The sequence below is a fragment of the Fusarium solani genome (genome assembly GCF_023522795.1).
Source record: "Fusarium solani strain SB1 chromosome Unknown bctg00000002, whole genome shotgun sequence".
Lineage (NCBI taxonomy): Eukaryota > Fungi > Ascomycota > Sordariomycetes > Hypocreales > Nectriaceae > Fusarium > Fusarium solani.
Genome location: NW_027072155.1, coordinates 2346245 through 2363244, shown reverse-complemented (window position 1 = coordinate 2363244; position 17000 = coordinate 2346245). Strand labels below are relative to the sequence as shown.

The 17000-nt window shown below is 54.9% G+C and overlaps 4 protein-coding genes across 4 annotated transcripts; 2 read left to right on the top strand and 2 right to left on the bottom strand.

The window, feature by feature from the left end:
• Nucleotides 1-2985: 2985 nt before the first annotated feature.
• On the top strand, nucleotides 2986-8226 carry MRS44_004706 (uncharacterized protein; the record flags this gene model as incomplete). Its single annotated transcript, XM_065622298.1, has 2 exons — nucleotides 2986-7197; nucleotides 7249-8226. 2 exons carry the CDS (start codon nucleotides 2986-2988, stop codon nucleotides 8224-8226), a joined length of 5190 nt encoding a protein of 1729 aa, XP_065478370.1.
• Nucleotides 8227-8956: 730 nt separating this feature from the next.
• On the bottom strand, nucleotides 8957-9652 carry MRS44_004705 (uncharacterized protein; the record flags this gene model as incomplete). The annotated part of the gene is made up of 4 exons (XM_046275583.2): nucleotides 8957-9110; nucleotides 9166-9302; nucleotides 9360-9375; nucleotides 9426-9652. 4 exons carry the CDS (start codon nucleotides 9650-9652, stop codon nucleotides 8957-8959), a joined length of 534 nt encoding a protein of 177 aa, XP_046136155.1.
• A 652-nt stretch (nucleotides 9653-10304) lies between these two features.
• Nucleotides 10305-10796, top strand: MRS44_004704 (uncharacterized protein; the record flags this gene model as incomplete). Its single annotated transcript, XM_046275584.2, has 3 exons — nucleotides 10305-10393; nucleotides 10549-10655; nucleotides 10705-10796. 3 exons carry the CDS (start codon nucleotides 10305-10307, stop codon nucleotides 10794-10796), a joined length of 288 nt encoding a protein of 95 aa, XP_046136156.2.
• A 555-nt stretch (nucleotides 10797-11351) lies between these two features.
• MRS44_004703 (uncharacterized protein) lies at nucleotides 11352-16475 on the bottom strand (the record flags this gene model as incomplete). Its single annotated transcript, XM_065622297.1, has 4 exons — nucleotides 11352-13947; nucleotides 14002-14942; nucleotides 15030-15619; nucleotides 15668-16475. 4 exons carry the CDS (start codon nucleotides 16473-16475, stop codon nucleotides 11352-11354), a joined length of 4935 nt encoding a protein of 1644 aa, XP_065478369.1.
• Between the last annotated feature and the right edge of the window lie 525 nt (nucleotides 16476-17000).

Here is a 17000-nt window from a genome sequence, read left to right as displayed (position 1 = left end):
GGGCGCATTCTAGAATTATCACCTACAGTCTGGCTTGGCAATACAGTGTTGACAACATGACAAAGAGTGAGTCAGGGCTTGGCCAAGAATGTAGATGCAGTCCAGCAAAAGACATCAATAGTGGCCAATCACTGGACCTCAACAACCAACACCAAGGAGATGGAAGATTGAATAGACATCTACAATGAGCCAGGTGGGAAGCTCCACGATGTGATCAAATTTGGGTCTATTCTCGGGAGCAGCATATTGACTGGACGAGCACTATACAAACCATGCATACCCTACACTTTGATGGATTTGTACTATTTATGGAGTATCACAATAACTTTTCGGAGACAAGTCATGTTTTCGATGTGGAGAATACGGATGTCATGTTCAGGGTCATCCATGGCCTGCTCCGGGCCGGCTGCCCAGGTCCGGGGCTGGTCAAGGGCAGAGTGAAGCCTGATCAATACCCGGACGAGGATCACTATTTACAAAGTTACTGAAGCGGAAATATAAGCAACAATACAGACGGAAATAAGTAGTTGAACTTTTGAGTTGACAGACTTGGAGATGCTGAAATGTGTGTGGCACGTTACATGATGCGGTGAGGGTGAGGATGAGGATGTTGTTGGTTTATCGAGCGGTACTGTACGTAGTAAGACTGCTCTCGGCGCTATTTAAACATGCCATGTGTTATTATTACTTTCCTGCTTTTGGTTAAAAACCCTCTGTCAGACGTGTCGATGGTAATGTTTTCAGCGGAGCAATGCCCAGCAAAATCTCCATCATCATGGATCCATCTCCGTGAGCGAGTGGAGCGCACTGATGCCAAGGCAACGCAGCATTGCATTGGCATTGGCAGGCGAGATGAAGCGATATCCGAGATACGGAGCCGAAAGGGCACAGCAAATGGTGCAAGGGCAATCCATGGATGGGCAACTCGAAAAGCCATGACTGCTTCTTGTCGTCGTCGGAGATTTGACTTGACTGGTGACTGCGGTAACGGTCGCGGTTGGTAGGGCTGGCTGTGGCTGATGGCGGCTGACATGCCTCGGTCTCTCCGCGGGATGGATGGATAGTTTGAGTGACAGCGTTTGCATGCAGTCAGATGAGTTATCCACAGGGTGAAGCGTCAGAAGATTCACACGCAGGCAGCTGATGCAGTAAACCATACCGAACAGCTGGGCCAGTGAATCAACTGTGAGGCACTCGGAGGGTAGCGAGACTGGGTTGTTGTGATTGGATTGGTAGCAAGGCAGGTGTGAAAACACCACCGAGACCGTTGACACATGTTGCCATGGATAGAAACCCAGAGTCAATAGCTAGACATTAAAATGAACTGCCGTTGAAGGCCCAAACTTAACAGCTGATTGACACTCGTCGGCTGGCTGCAACTAGAAACTCAGGTATGGAAGTTTGGAACAACGGCCAGCGGATCAAACAGTGCAGAAACCTGCCTACCTGCCTGCATGTTTCGATGCCGTCTGCAGGTGAAACTCGACTCGAGAGAAAGGCCTGACAAAGCCCGCTTGCTGGCATTGAAGCATGGGATAATTCAGATCCAGCAGATCCAGCTCCGCATTTGACAAGGGCACTCGAGGGCAAAGAACCTACGTAATCGGCTCCTACAAGGCATTCTTCTTTAAGGACTCGTATGTACTAGTCTGACAGCGAGGCCGCCAACCTGGCTAGCTGTACTGTAGGCACTGTCGAAGACGGCTCTGTTCTGCGAGCATCACCGCCCCCAAAAAGGTGTCGTGTTTCCCCTTTGCACCGCCGCAAAACCCGACCCCGGGGCGTCATCGGCCAGCCGCTAACTAATGCGGAGATGGACCCTTGTGCCTTGGGCTTGGGCGGGCGGGCGTCCCCCCCAACAGAGAGAGCAGCCCACCTCCAAGTTGTCGCATCGTAGAGCCTTGATAGTCCTTGTGAGTAACTTCTAGGCACAGGACTTTGGTGACTGCAACTAGATGCCAAGTCCTTCAAGAAAAAAAGACCGTGGCGGGAGAGACGAGAAAGGAAAAAGCCACGCCTCGTTGTCGTGTCATGGGCCTCTAGTCATCATCTCAAGTGTGGCTTGGTCATTCAATAAGAGCCGCCCCCCGTCGTCTCCGTTGTCCGTACTGTACATTCACTACGACGTAGCACGCAACAGTCGTAAAAAGGACACACACAGGCCGGGGATTCCCAGAAAGGCACGGTACGGTACTGTACTGTGGCCCATCCCATCCCATCCTATTCTATGGGGGGAGCTTCCATCCATCGGAGCCTGATTGATCTTCAGTGACGTCTCAATCTTACCTTTTTCTTATTACTTGCCGTACCTGCCTACCTACCTTACCTTACCTTACCTTGCCAACTCTACCGTGCCGCTCGCTGGACCCTGCTCTCTCTCCACCACCAACCAAAAGTTTACGGCTCTTTTCTGTCGTTGTCCTTCTTCTTCTCGTCCACCACCTCGACTCGTCCTGTCGCAGAGCTAGCTAGCTACCCAGCTCTCTAGTATATACCCGAGCCTCACCGCAGCACGCGAGGCCCCAAGCTCCGACCTCAGGTGCCAGCCCAGCAGCGTGAGACTGAGACTGAGAGGGGCTGCCCTGCCCACCTGAACAATCAATCAATCCGCGCCCGCGCCCGCCGCTCGACTTCTATCCTCGAGTCCACCCACCACCACCAACGTCGGTGCCCCAAGATCCATTTTCTCGGCTGAACCCCGACCGCCTCAACACTGCGCGCGCCAACTCACCTCGTCGCTCTTTTTCGTCGCTTTTTCACCACCTCATCCCCCATCGTCGACGACGGCCTGTTTGCTCCTCGTCCTCGTCCTCCGCCCTGTCCGATACCCCTCAATGCGACCCGCCCGCGCTCACCAGCCCTCGCCGTTCTATACGAGGTAGACGCCCGACCCGCCAGGCCTAAGCGGCTCTGACATTTGCTCTCGCGCACCATTTCTGCAACCACCGCTTTCCTTCATCGTCTTGTCTCGAGGACCCTTCAGCCATGTCGTTTCGCGGTGACGATCAGCGGAGATACGGCCATGTGCCGCCCGTCCAGTACCCAGTCGCCGGCCGCGGCCAGGACTACCAGCAACAGCAGCAGCAACAGCAGCAGCAGCAGTCATCCTACGACGTCGATGTAGCCCGCCGAGCCAGCTTCAATGGCGGAGACGATGCCGCCTATCTCCAGCAACCTTCCACTCGCTCATCCGCCTTCCCTGGTAGCGGTCCTGCCACCGGCGAGGATGAGCTCTTCCTGGGCGGTGCCCCGGCTGGCCGCTCTAGTTATGGTTCCACCAACAACAGCGCGCTGGCGGGCTACCAGCATCAGTATCAAGATGCTGGTCCTCCCACCCCAACCTACTCGTACAACCCCCAGAGTTTTGCGCAAACCTCGGGCTTCCCGCGATCGCAGTCGACCAACACCCTCCCCTACCGCAACAGCCAGCAGCCTCCCACCCGCTTCGCCTCGACTGCCGGCTCCTACACGCCCCATACCACCTATGACCCCTCAGCTTATGCGAACACAAACAGCAGCCTCCAGCGCCAGTCGTCGTATCAGGGCTTCAATAACACGTATGCCCAGGGCTACGCTCCTCAGACCTCGCCTGGCTACGGCCAGTCGCCCAACTCGACATACGGGAATGCTTACGCGCAGTCTGCTACATCTCCGGGCTTGTCACCTGGCTATGAGCAGCCGCTGCGTAGCCCATCTCTCAATTCGTCGACTTCTGGAGCCCAGGCCTCAGGCTATGACCAGTCATACAACCAATATCCGGGCAGTCTGGCCAACGGAGCCGCGTCTACTCCTTCATATTCAGGCTCTTCGCAACCGCCCTATCCCACCACAACTCAGATCCCGGTCGGGCCTTATTATTCTCCCATTGAGCACAACTCGCACTACAACCGGCCATCTCGCTCGAATTCGCAGGCCTCCCCCGTGGGATCACCCTCGAATCTCCCACAGTCCTCGTCCCCAGGCGTACAACGGCATCCGACGAATGCGCCTCTACCGAGTCGGCCTTCAGAGGACTCGTCTGGACGATGGGGTGGTGGCCAGCAGCAATATCAAGACGAGCATGTCAATGACAATCTGATGCAGGAGTTAGAGATGGAGCTGGGCGGCTCTGGCCAGACCTATCGCCCACTACCCGAGCCCACCAATGGCCAGTACAACGACGAAGACTTGTCCGGCCAGCACCTTTCTCGCTACGACTCGAATGCCACAACGATCCCTAACATGGCCAGCCGAACCACCTCGACCCGAACAGGGACCACCGCTTACGAGCCCGAGGAAGACGATGATGATGATGATGATGATGCGTACGGGGAAGCCGGCCTGATGGCCATGCGGCAAGCCGAGCTCGACGAGCAGCGTTTCAGCTCTGCTTTTGGCTACACCGATATGCCAGCCATGGCGAATCCAGAACCGCCCGTGTCAAGACCCTTGCCCACTCATCCAGAAGAGCAAGCACAGAGCAGTGACAGCGACTATGCCGGCATGGATCTGGGCGCAATGGCCGGCGGATTCGTCGGCGGCATGGCCTACGGCACCGTTGGATCGCCGCCCGCCTCCTCGGGCCAGGACGTTGCTGCTCGGCCGCTTCCCACGCCAAATACTGCCAACCGGAACTTTGAGGCAGAGATGAACTATGGCGATACAGGAGGACTGAAGCCCCCAACTGAGAAGCGTATGAGCTTTGACGATGATGATGAGCGGGTCTCGCTACGTTCTCGCCAGAGCGGAACAGAATCTCCCAACAGAGACCAATTGCAGGACCTCTTTTACCACCCAGGACTGTCAAGTCGACCACTACCAGCGATCCCTGGCCCCGGCTCTGACAGCAGTTCGCTGCTCTCGGTTCAGACTAACAACCGTCAGCCCTACCAACATGGGTACTCGCGTAGCGTGGGCTCGCAGCTTGGTCAGGTTGACAACCCCGAAGCATACTACACTTCTGGCGGCGCATACAACCCCCAGCCCGAGCGATCCATTTCACTGTCCGGACACAGCCATACTCCTCAAGTCCAGCCTCCGGCGCGCTCCAGGACCGATGCGGCTGCTGATGAACGGAGGAGACTAGCCCGACAAAGCCACATGCCACAGAGCCAAGCATTCCCAGAGTACGAGACAGCAGACTTTGGTGGTATCACCCTGCCAAGCGGTCGCAAGAAGAAGTTTGTCCCCTCGAAGCTCAACGCCGCCGACTTCCGAAGGTGCCCCGAGCCGTGGGCGCTCACCTGTCTCGAGGCCTGGATTCGCGAGATGGCAGAGGGCGAAGCCGACCTGAGGAGCAAGACGGTTGAGGAAGCCTTGATCAACCTTTTCACGGGCAAGATTCCGACCATGAACGTGGCAGATGCCGAGGTTCTCAGTAACCACGTAATAACGCTGATGCTGGAGCGGGCAGTTCTCGTACCAGAGGAGGAATGGGTCAAGTTTGGAAACGGCCACATCTCAGGAGTCCTGTGGCAGCTGACAGGCTCTGGATGCTATGCGCCCAAACTGCACGATGAAGAGATCAGCGGACGCTGTTACTCGTACCACTGCACCCGTTCCTTGAAGAAGGTGGATCTGGAGGAGCTGCCCGACACCAAGCCGGCCGACGAGTGGCACGTATTCTATGGCCTCAAGAAGGAAGATTGGGAGTCCAAGCCCAAGAAGGAGGTTGAACGGCAGAACATCCTCCACGAGATCGTGACGGGTGAGGAGAACTACATCAAGCAGCTCGACATCTTCCGCAGATACTACCGAGATCGTCTCCGTGCCATGCAGCCCCCGATTCTGAAGCCGGAAACGAGAGACAGGTTCTTGTATGACGTATTTGGAAAGCTGGATACCGTCCAAGACATCAACAAGGACCATCTGTTGGCGCAGCTCAAGTATCGACAACAGGAGCAGGGACCCTGGATCACAGGCTTCAGTGATCTGTTCCGAGAATGGATCCGCAAGGCTAAAGCTATCTACGTCGAGTATGCATCGGCATATCCCAATGCCGTCTACACGGTCCGAAGAGAGGCGGATCGCAACCTCTACTTTAAGCGATTCCTGGATGAGATGCAAAGGCACAAGATTGCGTCCAAGCAGGACTGGACGCACTACCTGATCGCCCCCATCCAGCGTCTTCAGCGTTATATTCTGCTTCTCGAGAGTGTCGAGCACAAGATGAAGACAGACAGCGAGGAGAAGACAAACCTTATTAAGGCCATCCAAGAAATCAAGGTGGTTGCTCACGAGTGTGATGGCAGGGTTGCCGAGATGAACAAGAAGGTTCAGATGACAGATCTCAACAGGATGATTGTCTTCCGACCAGGCTACCACCATGCCCTGAACCTCGAGGCGCATAACCACGAGCTGCTTTTCGAGGGTGACCTGCAGAGGATGGGATCCAAGGGAGTCAGATGGGTCGACACCCATGCATTGCTGTTTGACCACTACCTGATCCTGGCCAAGACTGTGACGCCCAAGGATGGTAAGGGGGAGAAGAAGTATGATGTGAACAAGGAGGTGCGTATTATCCTGGCTTATTTGACGAGCATTGTGACTAACCGATGGCAGCCTATCTCAATGGCCTTCCTCTTCCTCGAGAGCAGAAACGACGAGCCCGTCCAGAAGCAGAAGGGTATCACTGCTCCTCTGGGCAGAACCACCGCTGCCACTGCTTCCGGCACCCAGCTGAACAAGGTGGCAACTAATTCAGGAAGACCTGGCCTGGAGCACGCGGCTACCAGCTCTTCGATAGGCTCTGGGCTTACACCAATTGGGTCCAACGACATGGAGGGTAAGATCTTGTACCCCTTCAGGATCAAGCATCTGGGCCACGAAGTGTACACTCTCTACGCGACCTCAGCCAAGGATCGAAGCGACTGGTGTGACAAGATCATCGAGGCCAAGACAACGTACGCCAAGGGTCAATTCTCCCAGAACGCCGAACCTTTCCGACTCCGTGTTCTCGCCGATGCTGCTTTCCACTACGACAACACTTCGATGTGGGCCAAGACCCCGGTGGTCCCCCAGATCAAGGGCACACCCCTTGACCGGTCCATCCAGGAGCTGGAGAGTGTGTTGGGACCGGCTCAAGGTGTTGCCCCTGTCTGCCGTGCTCAGGTCAACTGTGCCACTGGGTTCACTGCCTTTGGCAAGTCTGTGATTGCCATTGGAACCGACTATGGTATCTTCATCTCGGAGCCGTCGAATCCCCGCGGATGGTTGAGGGTGAGTTCCCATTTTCTTTGTTTACGATTCGTGGCTAACAAGATACTGCAGACTGTCCAAGCAACCCGCGTCACGCAAATTGCGGTTCTGGAAGAGTTCTCAGTCTGCGTGCTCATCGCTGACAAGAACCTCATTTCTTATCCCTTGGATGCAGTCGCCCCGGTCAACGAGTTCTCGGCGCCTGTCATTTCCGACAACCCCAGGAGAGCGCCGCAGAGACTGGCCAAGGACGTGACATACTTTGCCACAGCCAAGATGAAGGACCGAATGCTTCTCTTCTACAAGCGCAAGGAGGGCTTGCACACGTCATTCAAGGTGCTGGAGCCCATCTTCCAGAAGTCGACCGAGAAGAAGTCCCGACTATTTGGTGGACGCAGAACTGGCGGAGGAACCACTGAGACCTTCCGCGAGTTTGACGAATTCTTCTTCCCCACCGAGTGCTATTCTCTCAGCTTGTTCCAGACGTATATCGCCGTGGCGACTGCCAAGGGAGTTGAGATGCTCACGCTGGATAAGAAGCAGCCCATGTCGATCCCTGATCTCAAGGAACCGGCCATTGCCAACATTGCTGCTCGAATCCGAGACCAGCGACCTTTGGGAATGTTCAGGCTCAACGAGAACGAGTTTATCCTGACGTACGAGGACTGTGCCGTGTATGTGGACAAGCACGGAGAGGTGAGCCGAACACTCATCATGGAGTACTCGGGCAAGCGAGGCAAGGCTCGAGGAGCGACAATGTACGGCTCGTACCTGATTATCTTCAACGATGACTACGTCGAGGTACGAAACGCGGAGAACGGACGAGTGCGACAGATCATTGCCGGCCGCGGGGTCCGAGTCCTGGACCTCGGTGTTCGTGGGCCCACGGGTCGAAGCACACTCAACTCGCAGAGCAACGGCTACCTGCAGTCCTCTAGCGGCAGCGAAGGATCCAAGGGCACTGTCAAGATCTCCATGTGCCATCCGGAGCTTCCGGGCCGACAGATCATCCTGGAGATGCTCCTTAATGACGGACACACGGAGAAGTAGGGATGAGGTGACGATGACTATCATGACGATGAGACGAGACAAGACGAACATGATGGGATTGAAACGCCACCAAGTTGATATGGTGTTTATTTATAACACATTTTGGAGGAAGATGGTGCTTCTTTATTCATGTACATATTATTCATGATGTTTCGCTTCTCTTTTCACGGACCACCAGGCTTTGACAAGCCAGGGGCCCTTGGGGTTGGATGTTATGACGGGGGCCAAGTTTTGTATGCATGGCGTTTATGGATGGTATGAGTGTCGGTGTCGTATGAATGCTATCTATCATGAATGATACCTGCAGAGGAAGATTAGAGAGAGATTTTGTGTTGGACGATGAGAAGATGATATATATCATGGATGTGGATGCATCTCGAGCTCTCTTCATGATGAGCATTGCATTGCAGGTGCATGTGGGTATATCTTGCATTGGTTTGGTTTGGTTTCTTTATTTGCTGGAGCCCCGAATCCAACATGTAATAGCTATCCTCTAATTCTGTAACAAGGGAAAAACAGACAATTCATCTCATCCCTAGGGTTGCCCCTGTAGAGGACAAACCCAAAAACCCCTCCTTTTGCAGCAACGACATGGTGATCAAACGCATGCCTCGGCCCAGCTCTTGTCCAAACGCATTGAAGCGACTCGTCCCGTTCCCGATTCCAGGCGAGGGGTTGTATGTGTTGTGTGTGTGGCGGATGTGGTTTCTATCAAGTATAAGGGTGTGATTTAACCCTTGATCTCCTTGACGGTCTCCTTGGCATCGGCCTTGATGTCCTCAATGGCGCCCTTGAGGCCAGCCTTCTTGTCGGACTCGTACTTTGCGATTCGGGTGATCTGGACGAGGCCGACCATTCCGAGGAAGAAGTTGACGGCGGCGAGGCTGGGTGTGTGTTAGTTGTGGGGAGACAGGAACAGAGGAACAGGGTGTGTCCTACAGGTAGTTCTTGGGCTTGATGATGAGGCACCAGCGGGTCCAGATGATGCCGGTGCAGGTCAGGGCAAGGTTCTGGGTGAAGGAGAGCTTCTCGGCGGGACGAGCAAAGTCGGAGATGCCGGCGAGGACGAGAGCCCACTGCAACGGATAGAGTCAGTAATCGTGTATATATAGTCGAGTAGATAGTCAACGAACCTTCATGACGGGAGCCCTAGACAACACGTTAGTATATAACGGTCACACAGACGCATGATCACTCACCAAAAGTGCACAGTCTTGAAGCCGACCTCGCTCTCCCACATGCGATTGAACCACGACTGCTGCTGCTGCTGGGCGCCATCGGTGCTCTGCCACCGGCGACCGCTGCCCTGGTTAAAGTTCTGGCGGAAGTTCTGGCGAAAGGCCTGTCGGGCGGGCGCACCGCCAAAGGTGGTGGTGGCCTGTCGGAAGAGGGGGCGCGAGGCGCGGAAGACGGTGGTTGAGGACATGGTCTTTGTAGGGATGCTGCGGTTGAGGGTTTGCGATATCAGCTACCTATCGGAACGAGAAAAAAAAGGAAAAATAAAAGAGTCAGTAGCTATTGGCGCGGAGAGAGAAGGAGCCAATCAACTATGACGCAATTGAAGATGGATAGAGTAAAAGGGGATAGGAACTGGGTGACTCACAGCTGCTGCTTCTGCTTCTTCTTGATGAGGGAGAGAAAGTCGCGGGTCTTCGGGCGAGAAGCTTGACGAGAAGAGAGACGTTGGGGCCAAAGGGTCGGTCGCTGTCGTCCCGAGACACTTTGGGGCGCACCTTCCTCTCTCACTAGCTGCCCTGCGCAAACCGGCGGGTGAGAGCCCCAGAAAACGGAAGGCGGAACCCGGAGTTACGGTGTCCCCGGTGAAAAAAACGGTACGTAACTCATTCACCGCGGGGAAGGTCACAGCGGCACCGGAGCTCAGGCTGTGCACAATTCCATTTATGCACACGGTCCATTTTATGCAACCATTCCCGCCCGTCACTTTATTCCGCCCGAAGAGCCTCATCCGCCACCCTTGCCAACCACAAGCCCGCAATTACCTAGCAGTCGAGCTCGTCCGTTCCTCCGCAGCTTCACTCAACAACCCCACGAAGACGACACCGACGACGACGCCCGCCATGACCGCCGCAAAGTACGCCTTCACAAAGTCCCTCCGCGAGGTGCGCTTCCTCTTCTGCCAGACCTCGGAGCAGAGCGCGGCTGTTCGGTACGTTGGAATCAACTCTCTCGAATCCACCGGATGAACGACAATCCACGCGACAATGGGGTCAATTGGATCGATACGACTGTGGATAGTGCCGGGAAACATACAGAGACACATACAATGGACGAGAATCAATGGGGCTGACCTCATACGCGCAGGTCATTCATCACCCGGGCCTACCCTACCATGAAGCGAAGCAACCCCAACATCCCCATCCTCATCCGCGAGGCCGCCGGCACCCAGCCCAAGGTCTACGCTCGATACGGTGCGTACGGGACAACCGCCAGACCCAAAACCCTTGCTGACTTCTGCAGAGCGAGGCACCGAAAAGTCCAAGGTCCTCGAGGGCCTGTCGGACAAGGAGATCGAGGACGCCGTCTCGGGACTGGTTCAGCCTACGCAATAAGAGATGGGCAGAGGGCAGGACATGCGAGGACAACGAAGCGCGCTTTACGACGGTTAAATGTACATATGGGTGAAAATAAACATGCAACAAGAGCATTGTACCACTACCAACACACCTTACTGTTCCTGCGACATACCCGTCAACTGATGTCAACATTCATTTCATCATGACGCCGAATCCCAGTCAATGCCATGGTCAGGTGTCTTCTTAACTCTAGCACACGTCACGCCATCATTCACCAGTCAAACTGAACTGTGCCAAAATGTTCCAATTAACAGTAATATAAATATCCCCATTACCAGTAAAGTAATGCAAATATCGCAGATAACCTCTCCCCGTGGACAATCCAAAGTTGTCCACATCCAATACAAGTCCAGTTCGTCCATCATCAAAAGTATCCGTATCCCTCCCCTGCTTCTCTCAACATCAGCAATCCCTTGACCACCACCCCTAGCTCCGTCACGAGGAGGAACATCAAGAACCAATGCATCTGCCTCGCTAGGTCCTCACATCCTCCTGTCCGTGCCCTCCTCTCTCCGTCCATCGTCTCACCAGTTAGTCTTTTTTTTGAGGTGACCCATGTACAGAGCCGCACTCCTCCCCCGTCGACGTCGCCTTCTTCTTTGCACTCCACACTGATGGCGTCTGCGGCTTTGAAGGAGCCCGGTCGCGAGGTCCCGGCAAGGATGGCCAGTCGTCGTTGACCACTAGCTCCCGCTTCTTGTCTTTGGCCCTTTTTCCATCTGGGGTCTGAGGCGCTGGCTGCTTCTTCTCCTGTTTGGTTCCGGCCTTGTCGTCCACCTTTGCCCCTGAGGTGACAGCCCTGTCTTTTCCCTTTCCCGCCTTCTTGCCCTTGGCTGCCGTCTTCTTGCCCTCTCCGTGTGCTCCAGTCTCGTTGCTACGGTTCTCCTTCTTAGTGCCCTCAGAGAGTGCTCGGTGGTGCTGGAGAGCAAGGTCGCTCGCTCCACGTGGGAATGCCTCGTGGTTGTCGGCACCTATCTCTGAAGACTTCTCACCTTCACCCCGAGGTCCAGATGAGTTTTCCTGAGACTTGATGCTCAAATCCTTGAGAGGACTCGACTTGTTAGAACCCGCCTTTCCGTCACCCGTCGGCCTCGATGGTGAGACAAACTCCTGCGCCTTAGGGTTGAGTCGGCTTTTTGCGCCAGTCTTGGCCCCGTTCATCAATGACGAGGTGCTGTTTGGAGCCGCGAACTGGGGACTTTCAAAGACGAAGTCAGATGATGGTGGGGAAGCCTGGTTGTCAATGTCTTGCTCGGTGAGTGTAGGTTGAGGCATGATAGCACGCGGTCGGTGTTGTTTCCCAATTCGAAGAGATCCTCCTCTGCCCTCTCTGAATCCCTTGCGGCCACGCACAGCTTCCTCTGGAGAGTCAGACTCATCAAAAGCCCAAGGTGATGGCGCTTGGTTATCGCGTGCGGAGCCCATGTTGGAATCGTACTTCTTAGTTCGCTTCGTCGAGCCAGGGCTGAACGACTGGTTTCCATCATCGTGATGCCTCTTGCCTGAGGAGGGTGAGCCGGACGCTTGACCCGCAAAGTGTGTGGATGACTCTGGCATAGTCATGGGCTGCGTTAGTTCGGCTATGACATATGGATCTTGGAAACCAGTCCATGTTTGAGGAAGAGGTGGCCTTGACGTGTTGATCTGGGAATCACCATTTTGCTTTCCCTTCTTCTTCCTCTTTGACTTCTTCGACTTTCCCTTGCTCTGGGTTTCTGTCGATGGATATGGTCTCTTGTCCGATTCGAAGGTCCCCATAGATGCCTCCTGTCCAGCCTCCTGAATTTCGGCAATTCGGTTAGACTTGAGCTGCTTTCCTCTGGTGATGGTGGATTCCTCAGCAGTGAATACTTCTGCTTGAGGTTGCGGCTGGATGACAGGTTCGCTAAGTTGGCCATTGGAGGCTGCTTCACTTCCTACTGCTTGGTTCGAAGGGGTTGTAGGACGGTCTGCTTTCTCGGGGTACTGGGTGATTCCGTCAGGGAGCTTCTCAGGGGATGGCTCGTATTCACTGCCGGTCTCGGGAGTGTACGTCTGGGGCTGAGTCGGCGAAGACATCTCGGATCCATTTGGCATGTTAGCCTCAAGTCTGTCGCACTGTGGGACACGCAAAGCACCATCCTTGGGGACAGGGCTGTGGTTCTTGGTTGGTGAGGTGGGCTTGGATTTGCGTGGGTTAAGGGGCATCGAGATTTTGGCCCATGCTTGTCGTCTTTCCTTGATCTGGTCTTCCGTAAAGATGCTTGGCACGCGAGCATGGTTGGTTTGACCACTCTCTTCTGGTTCCAGAGGGGATTTGGGCTGGGTTGTAGTCTCCCCTCCTGCTTGAGTTTCGCTCTCAGTTTCAACCTTTGTGTCATCACAAAGCTGTTTCCCAATACCTCCGGCCATGACTTCAGCGGGCGCCTGAGGAGGTGTGTGAACGGTCAGTTGAGCTTGGGGGCTCTGGGCCGACTTTTGGGGAGTGTTGGGCAAAGAAACCCTAGCCTTTACCCCAGTAATCTTGCTTCTGTTGCTCTGCGGACTAGTGAATCCATCTTGCTCAATGTCTTGAGTCTCATCCAGCGCTTCCTCAGATGGTGGCTTCGACTGCAGAGTCTCGGCAGGAGATCCAGTGTCCTTCTCAAGGCCAGCGGTAGGGGAGCCAACGAGGGGAGCAGTCTCACAAGGTGCTGAGATTGGAATCTGCTCTTGGTGATGGAATCTCTGTGGCTGAGTTGCTGGCTGTGTGCCGGTGTGTGGTTGTTCGAGGAAAGGGGGCCTGATAAAACCTGATGGGCCTCGGGCAAAGTGCGTGTCATGGGGAAAGAAGGGCGTAGGCACAAACTCCTGGCCCATCATCTGCATATTGCCAGCAACAGAACAGATTGGTCCAGACATCGCATGAGAAGGAGGAAGGGCTCCGGGATGGCTCATGACCATCGGGGTGTGTACCGGATGGGATGGGAAGCCCATAGCCATTGGGGCTTGAACGGTTGGCGGAATGGCAGCCTCCGGGTTGTTACTCGGGAGAAGGGACATCCATTTCGATCGCACCGACGGCGAGACTCTGATTGTGATTCCCTTCTCAACTATGTAACCTCCGCCAATCGTAAGAGCCTGTCTGGCAGAATGTTCGTCGCGGAATCTAAATAATGTCAGCCAGTGATTAATACAGTCATGCTGCCCTCCAGGTACTTACCGAGCGAGGAAATGGCCCGGATCTTTCGAGGGTATGGCAAAGACCTCCTCAACGATTCCGTATCGAGCCCCAAGACCGAGTTTGATCCGCATCACTAGATCGAGTCCGACACGGTCTTGAGCAACCTCGACTTTGATGTGCACGCTGCGGTTCCGAGCGTTGCACAGCTCGCAGGAGCAGGGGACATACTCGGCGCCAAGAGGGCTATCGACGTTGCGACAGAATGACTGTGTCATGTTCGAGCCTTGTCGACGCCATTGGGGATTGTTCCAGGGTGCCCCGTCACGTCTCTTGTGGTTGGATCCGTGGTCAACCTGATGCTGAACAGCCGGTGCTGTCACATTCCGCTGGTTATTAGATCCGCGACGGCTTCCTCCTCTACGAGGCCCCCCACGGTAATAACCTCCACGATTAGGTGTGAGTGGAACGTTGTTGAAATTCTCGGGGCGATGTTGGTGAGACCACTGGCTCTCGTTCTGCTCGAAACGAGAAGAAATGCTGTTACCTCGACCTCCATGCGCCATGAAACCCTTGGGCGGGACTGGCTGGTGTTGTGGGATCTGATGCCGATAGTCCACGCCATTTGAGACATCTGGGTGTTGCTGAAGACCAGAATAGTTACGTTGGTGGTCATGAGCGGTGGGAGCTCCGACTTGGTGAAATGTGAAGCTCGAAGAAGCTCGTGGGTGAATAATACGGGATGGGATTTGGTATCCCTGTTTACCATTTGCTCCAGCGACTGCATGAGGTCCTGAGCCAGATCTCTGTTGGCCATTGACCAATGTCCGTGTCCCAGTTGAGTCATGATTGGCCGGACGAGTACCAGATTTGTTGGATCGTTGGCCCTTCTTCTGCTCCTTTCCGTGACTCGTCGGCAGTTCTGACTTCTTGTTCTTGTTGCGTCGAGGAGTCTGGTTCTCCTTGACGGGCGCTGAAGTAGCCTGAGCTGTGTCCTAAGCAACTCCAGGACTACCAGACGGGCGCCTGGTTTCATGGTCGATTGACCTGAGGCCACTATTGGGAGGCACCGAAGGTCCAGCAAGCTCCGAGAAGCCCATGACAGCCGATGCTGGCAGTGATGCGGTCACGGTAGTCTTAGGAGCTCCTTGTGCAGATCGCGGGCTGTCACGTCCCCGCCGCCTGATCTTGGTTGGGGTAAGCGCAGCAAACTCCGAGTACTCGTCATCTTCATTCTCGCCGAGATGAGAGCCGTCGTCCCGCACGTTTGAGGGAACACCTTCAGCCCCAGCATCCGACTCCCTAGCCGATTTGGCGACGGGGAGGGATTTGTAGGAAGGCATGGGCTCGGTTGATTTGCTCCTCGTTTCGGGCGAAACTTGCAGAGTATGCGAACTTCCATCACTGCTAGCCGCTCTCGCAGGTTCTGGTGCAATGGCCTTGTTGCTGCCATGGGCAATGACGGGTCCGGCCGCAGCGGCGGACTGCTGGAGTTTTTCAACGGCACTAGAAGATCGACTCATACCAGGTGGGAGATAGTAGTGATGGCCCTCGTACATAGTAACCGGTGCGGGAGCCTCCTTCGAAGCAGGTGAACAATGGTGAGACCTAACTTCCGGAGGCGAAGGAAGGCCAGCAGGTGCGAAGACCCTTTGTCCAGCTGAGAAGGCATTAGCAGTGAATCACGAGCCCGGGCAACTAAACAAACCTAGCCAGTTTTCAAGGCTGTTGCGGAGGCAGGCCGAAGACAAGTGGTTGGGCTTTACGTCTTTAGCCAAGCTCCCAGGCGAGAGCATCAACCTCCGTCGGTGCTTCAGAGCATTAGCGAGCATTGGCACTGCATCGTCTGGGACGTCACCAATGTCGGTCCAGTCTTCAGGGCTGAGGATGCGCAGGAGGGGCCCCTGGATCTCGTTCCATGACAAGAGCTTTGTCTTGTTGTGCTTGTTGCGAAGCCAGTCATCAGCCCAGTGACCGATGTGGACGGCAAACTCTTTGATGACATCAGCGTAGATGGTCTTGTTCTCGTCGAAAAGCTGGTTGACCACGTTCCAAAGGTTGAGGGCGCCATAGTGATACAAGTCAAATGCATCAAAATACTCCCACAGGTTGTCCCAGCAAAAAGGCTGTCGCATGCCTTTCATGTGGTCCCAGTACAGCTTGCGCAGAGAGTTGCACACGGATTGTATCTCGTCCCTAGACCAGAGATGAATTCGGCGCTGAGGAAGCAGATGTTGCATCTTCCGAAATGGGCGCTGGCCATTTTGGGTAGAGAAAATGGCACTTGCGTGAGGTCGCGGCTGGGTATAGAAACCCACGGGAAGGTAGTCCTCGACATAGGTCTGGGGAACACCCTCCGCTCCAGGCGTTTGGAGCATCTTGTAGACGTTTGGCAAGCCATTAGGGTAGAACTCGGTGAATGCGGCCTGCAGGCTGGGAGGCTGGTCCTTGGCGTAAACCCGCTCGCAGACGATCGCGTTGGGATGCGGCGGCCCCGGAGGCGGTGATTCCTCCATGTTGGGGAGGTGAGGGTGAGCCAATGGTGCTCCCTATTGACAAGAGTGGTCAGCGCTTGTCGGAAGAGAAAAAAAGCAGAAGCGATGGGCCCTTCTTGGGCGTGGTGGAGTTTCATGTCAGTTCCAGCCAAAGGGTCATCTGCTCCGAGCGAAAGGCAGCGAACACCATGGCAAGGCGACGGGTGAGGCGAGGCTGGGTGCTTTGAGATATGCTTACCTTCTGAAAACGAAAGGGCACAGCACCGGGCTGAGATGATGAAGACGATGCGATCGCTTGGGCTCCGTAGCCGAAAGATGTGAGCGCAAGGTAAGGGTTGCTCCTTCCTTTGCAGAGTCGAAGACGTCGGATGAAAGTGACGCCAAAAATGAAGGTTGAGCACAACAGCGAAAACTCTTCACTTTTGTACGAAAATGAGGTTGGAGAAGAGGAGAAAAAGATCACAGGAAAAACAAAAACAAAGAGAGTAAAAACGAGCGTCAGAAGCGGGCGGTCACTGGCACTGGCACGGCACTGACAGCTGGCAC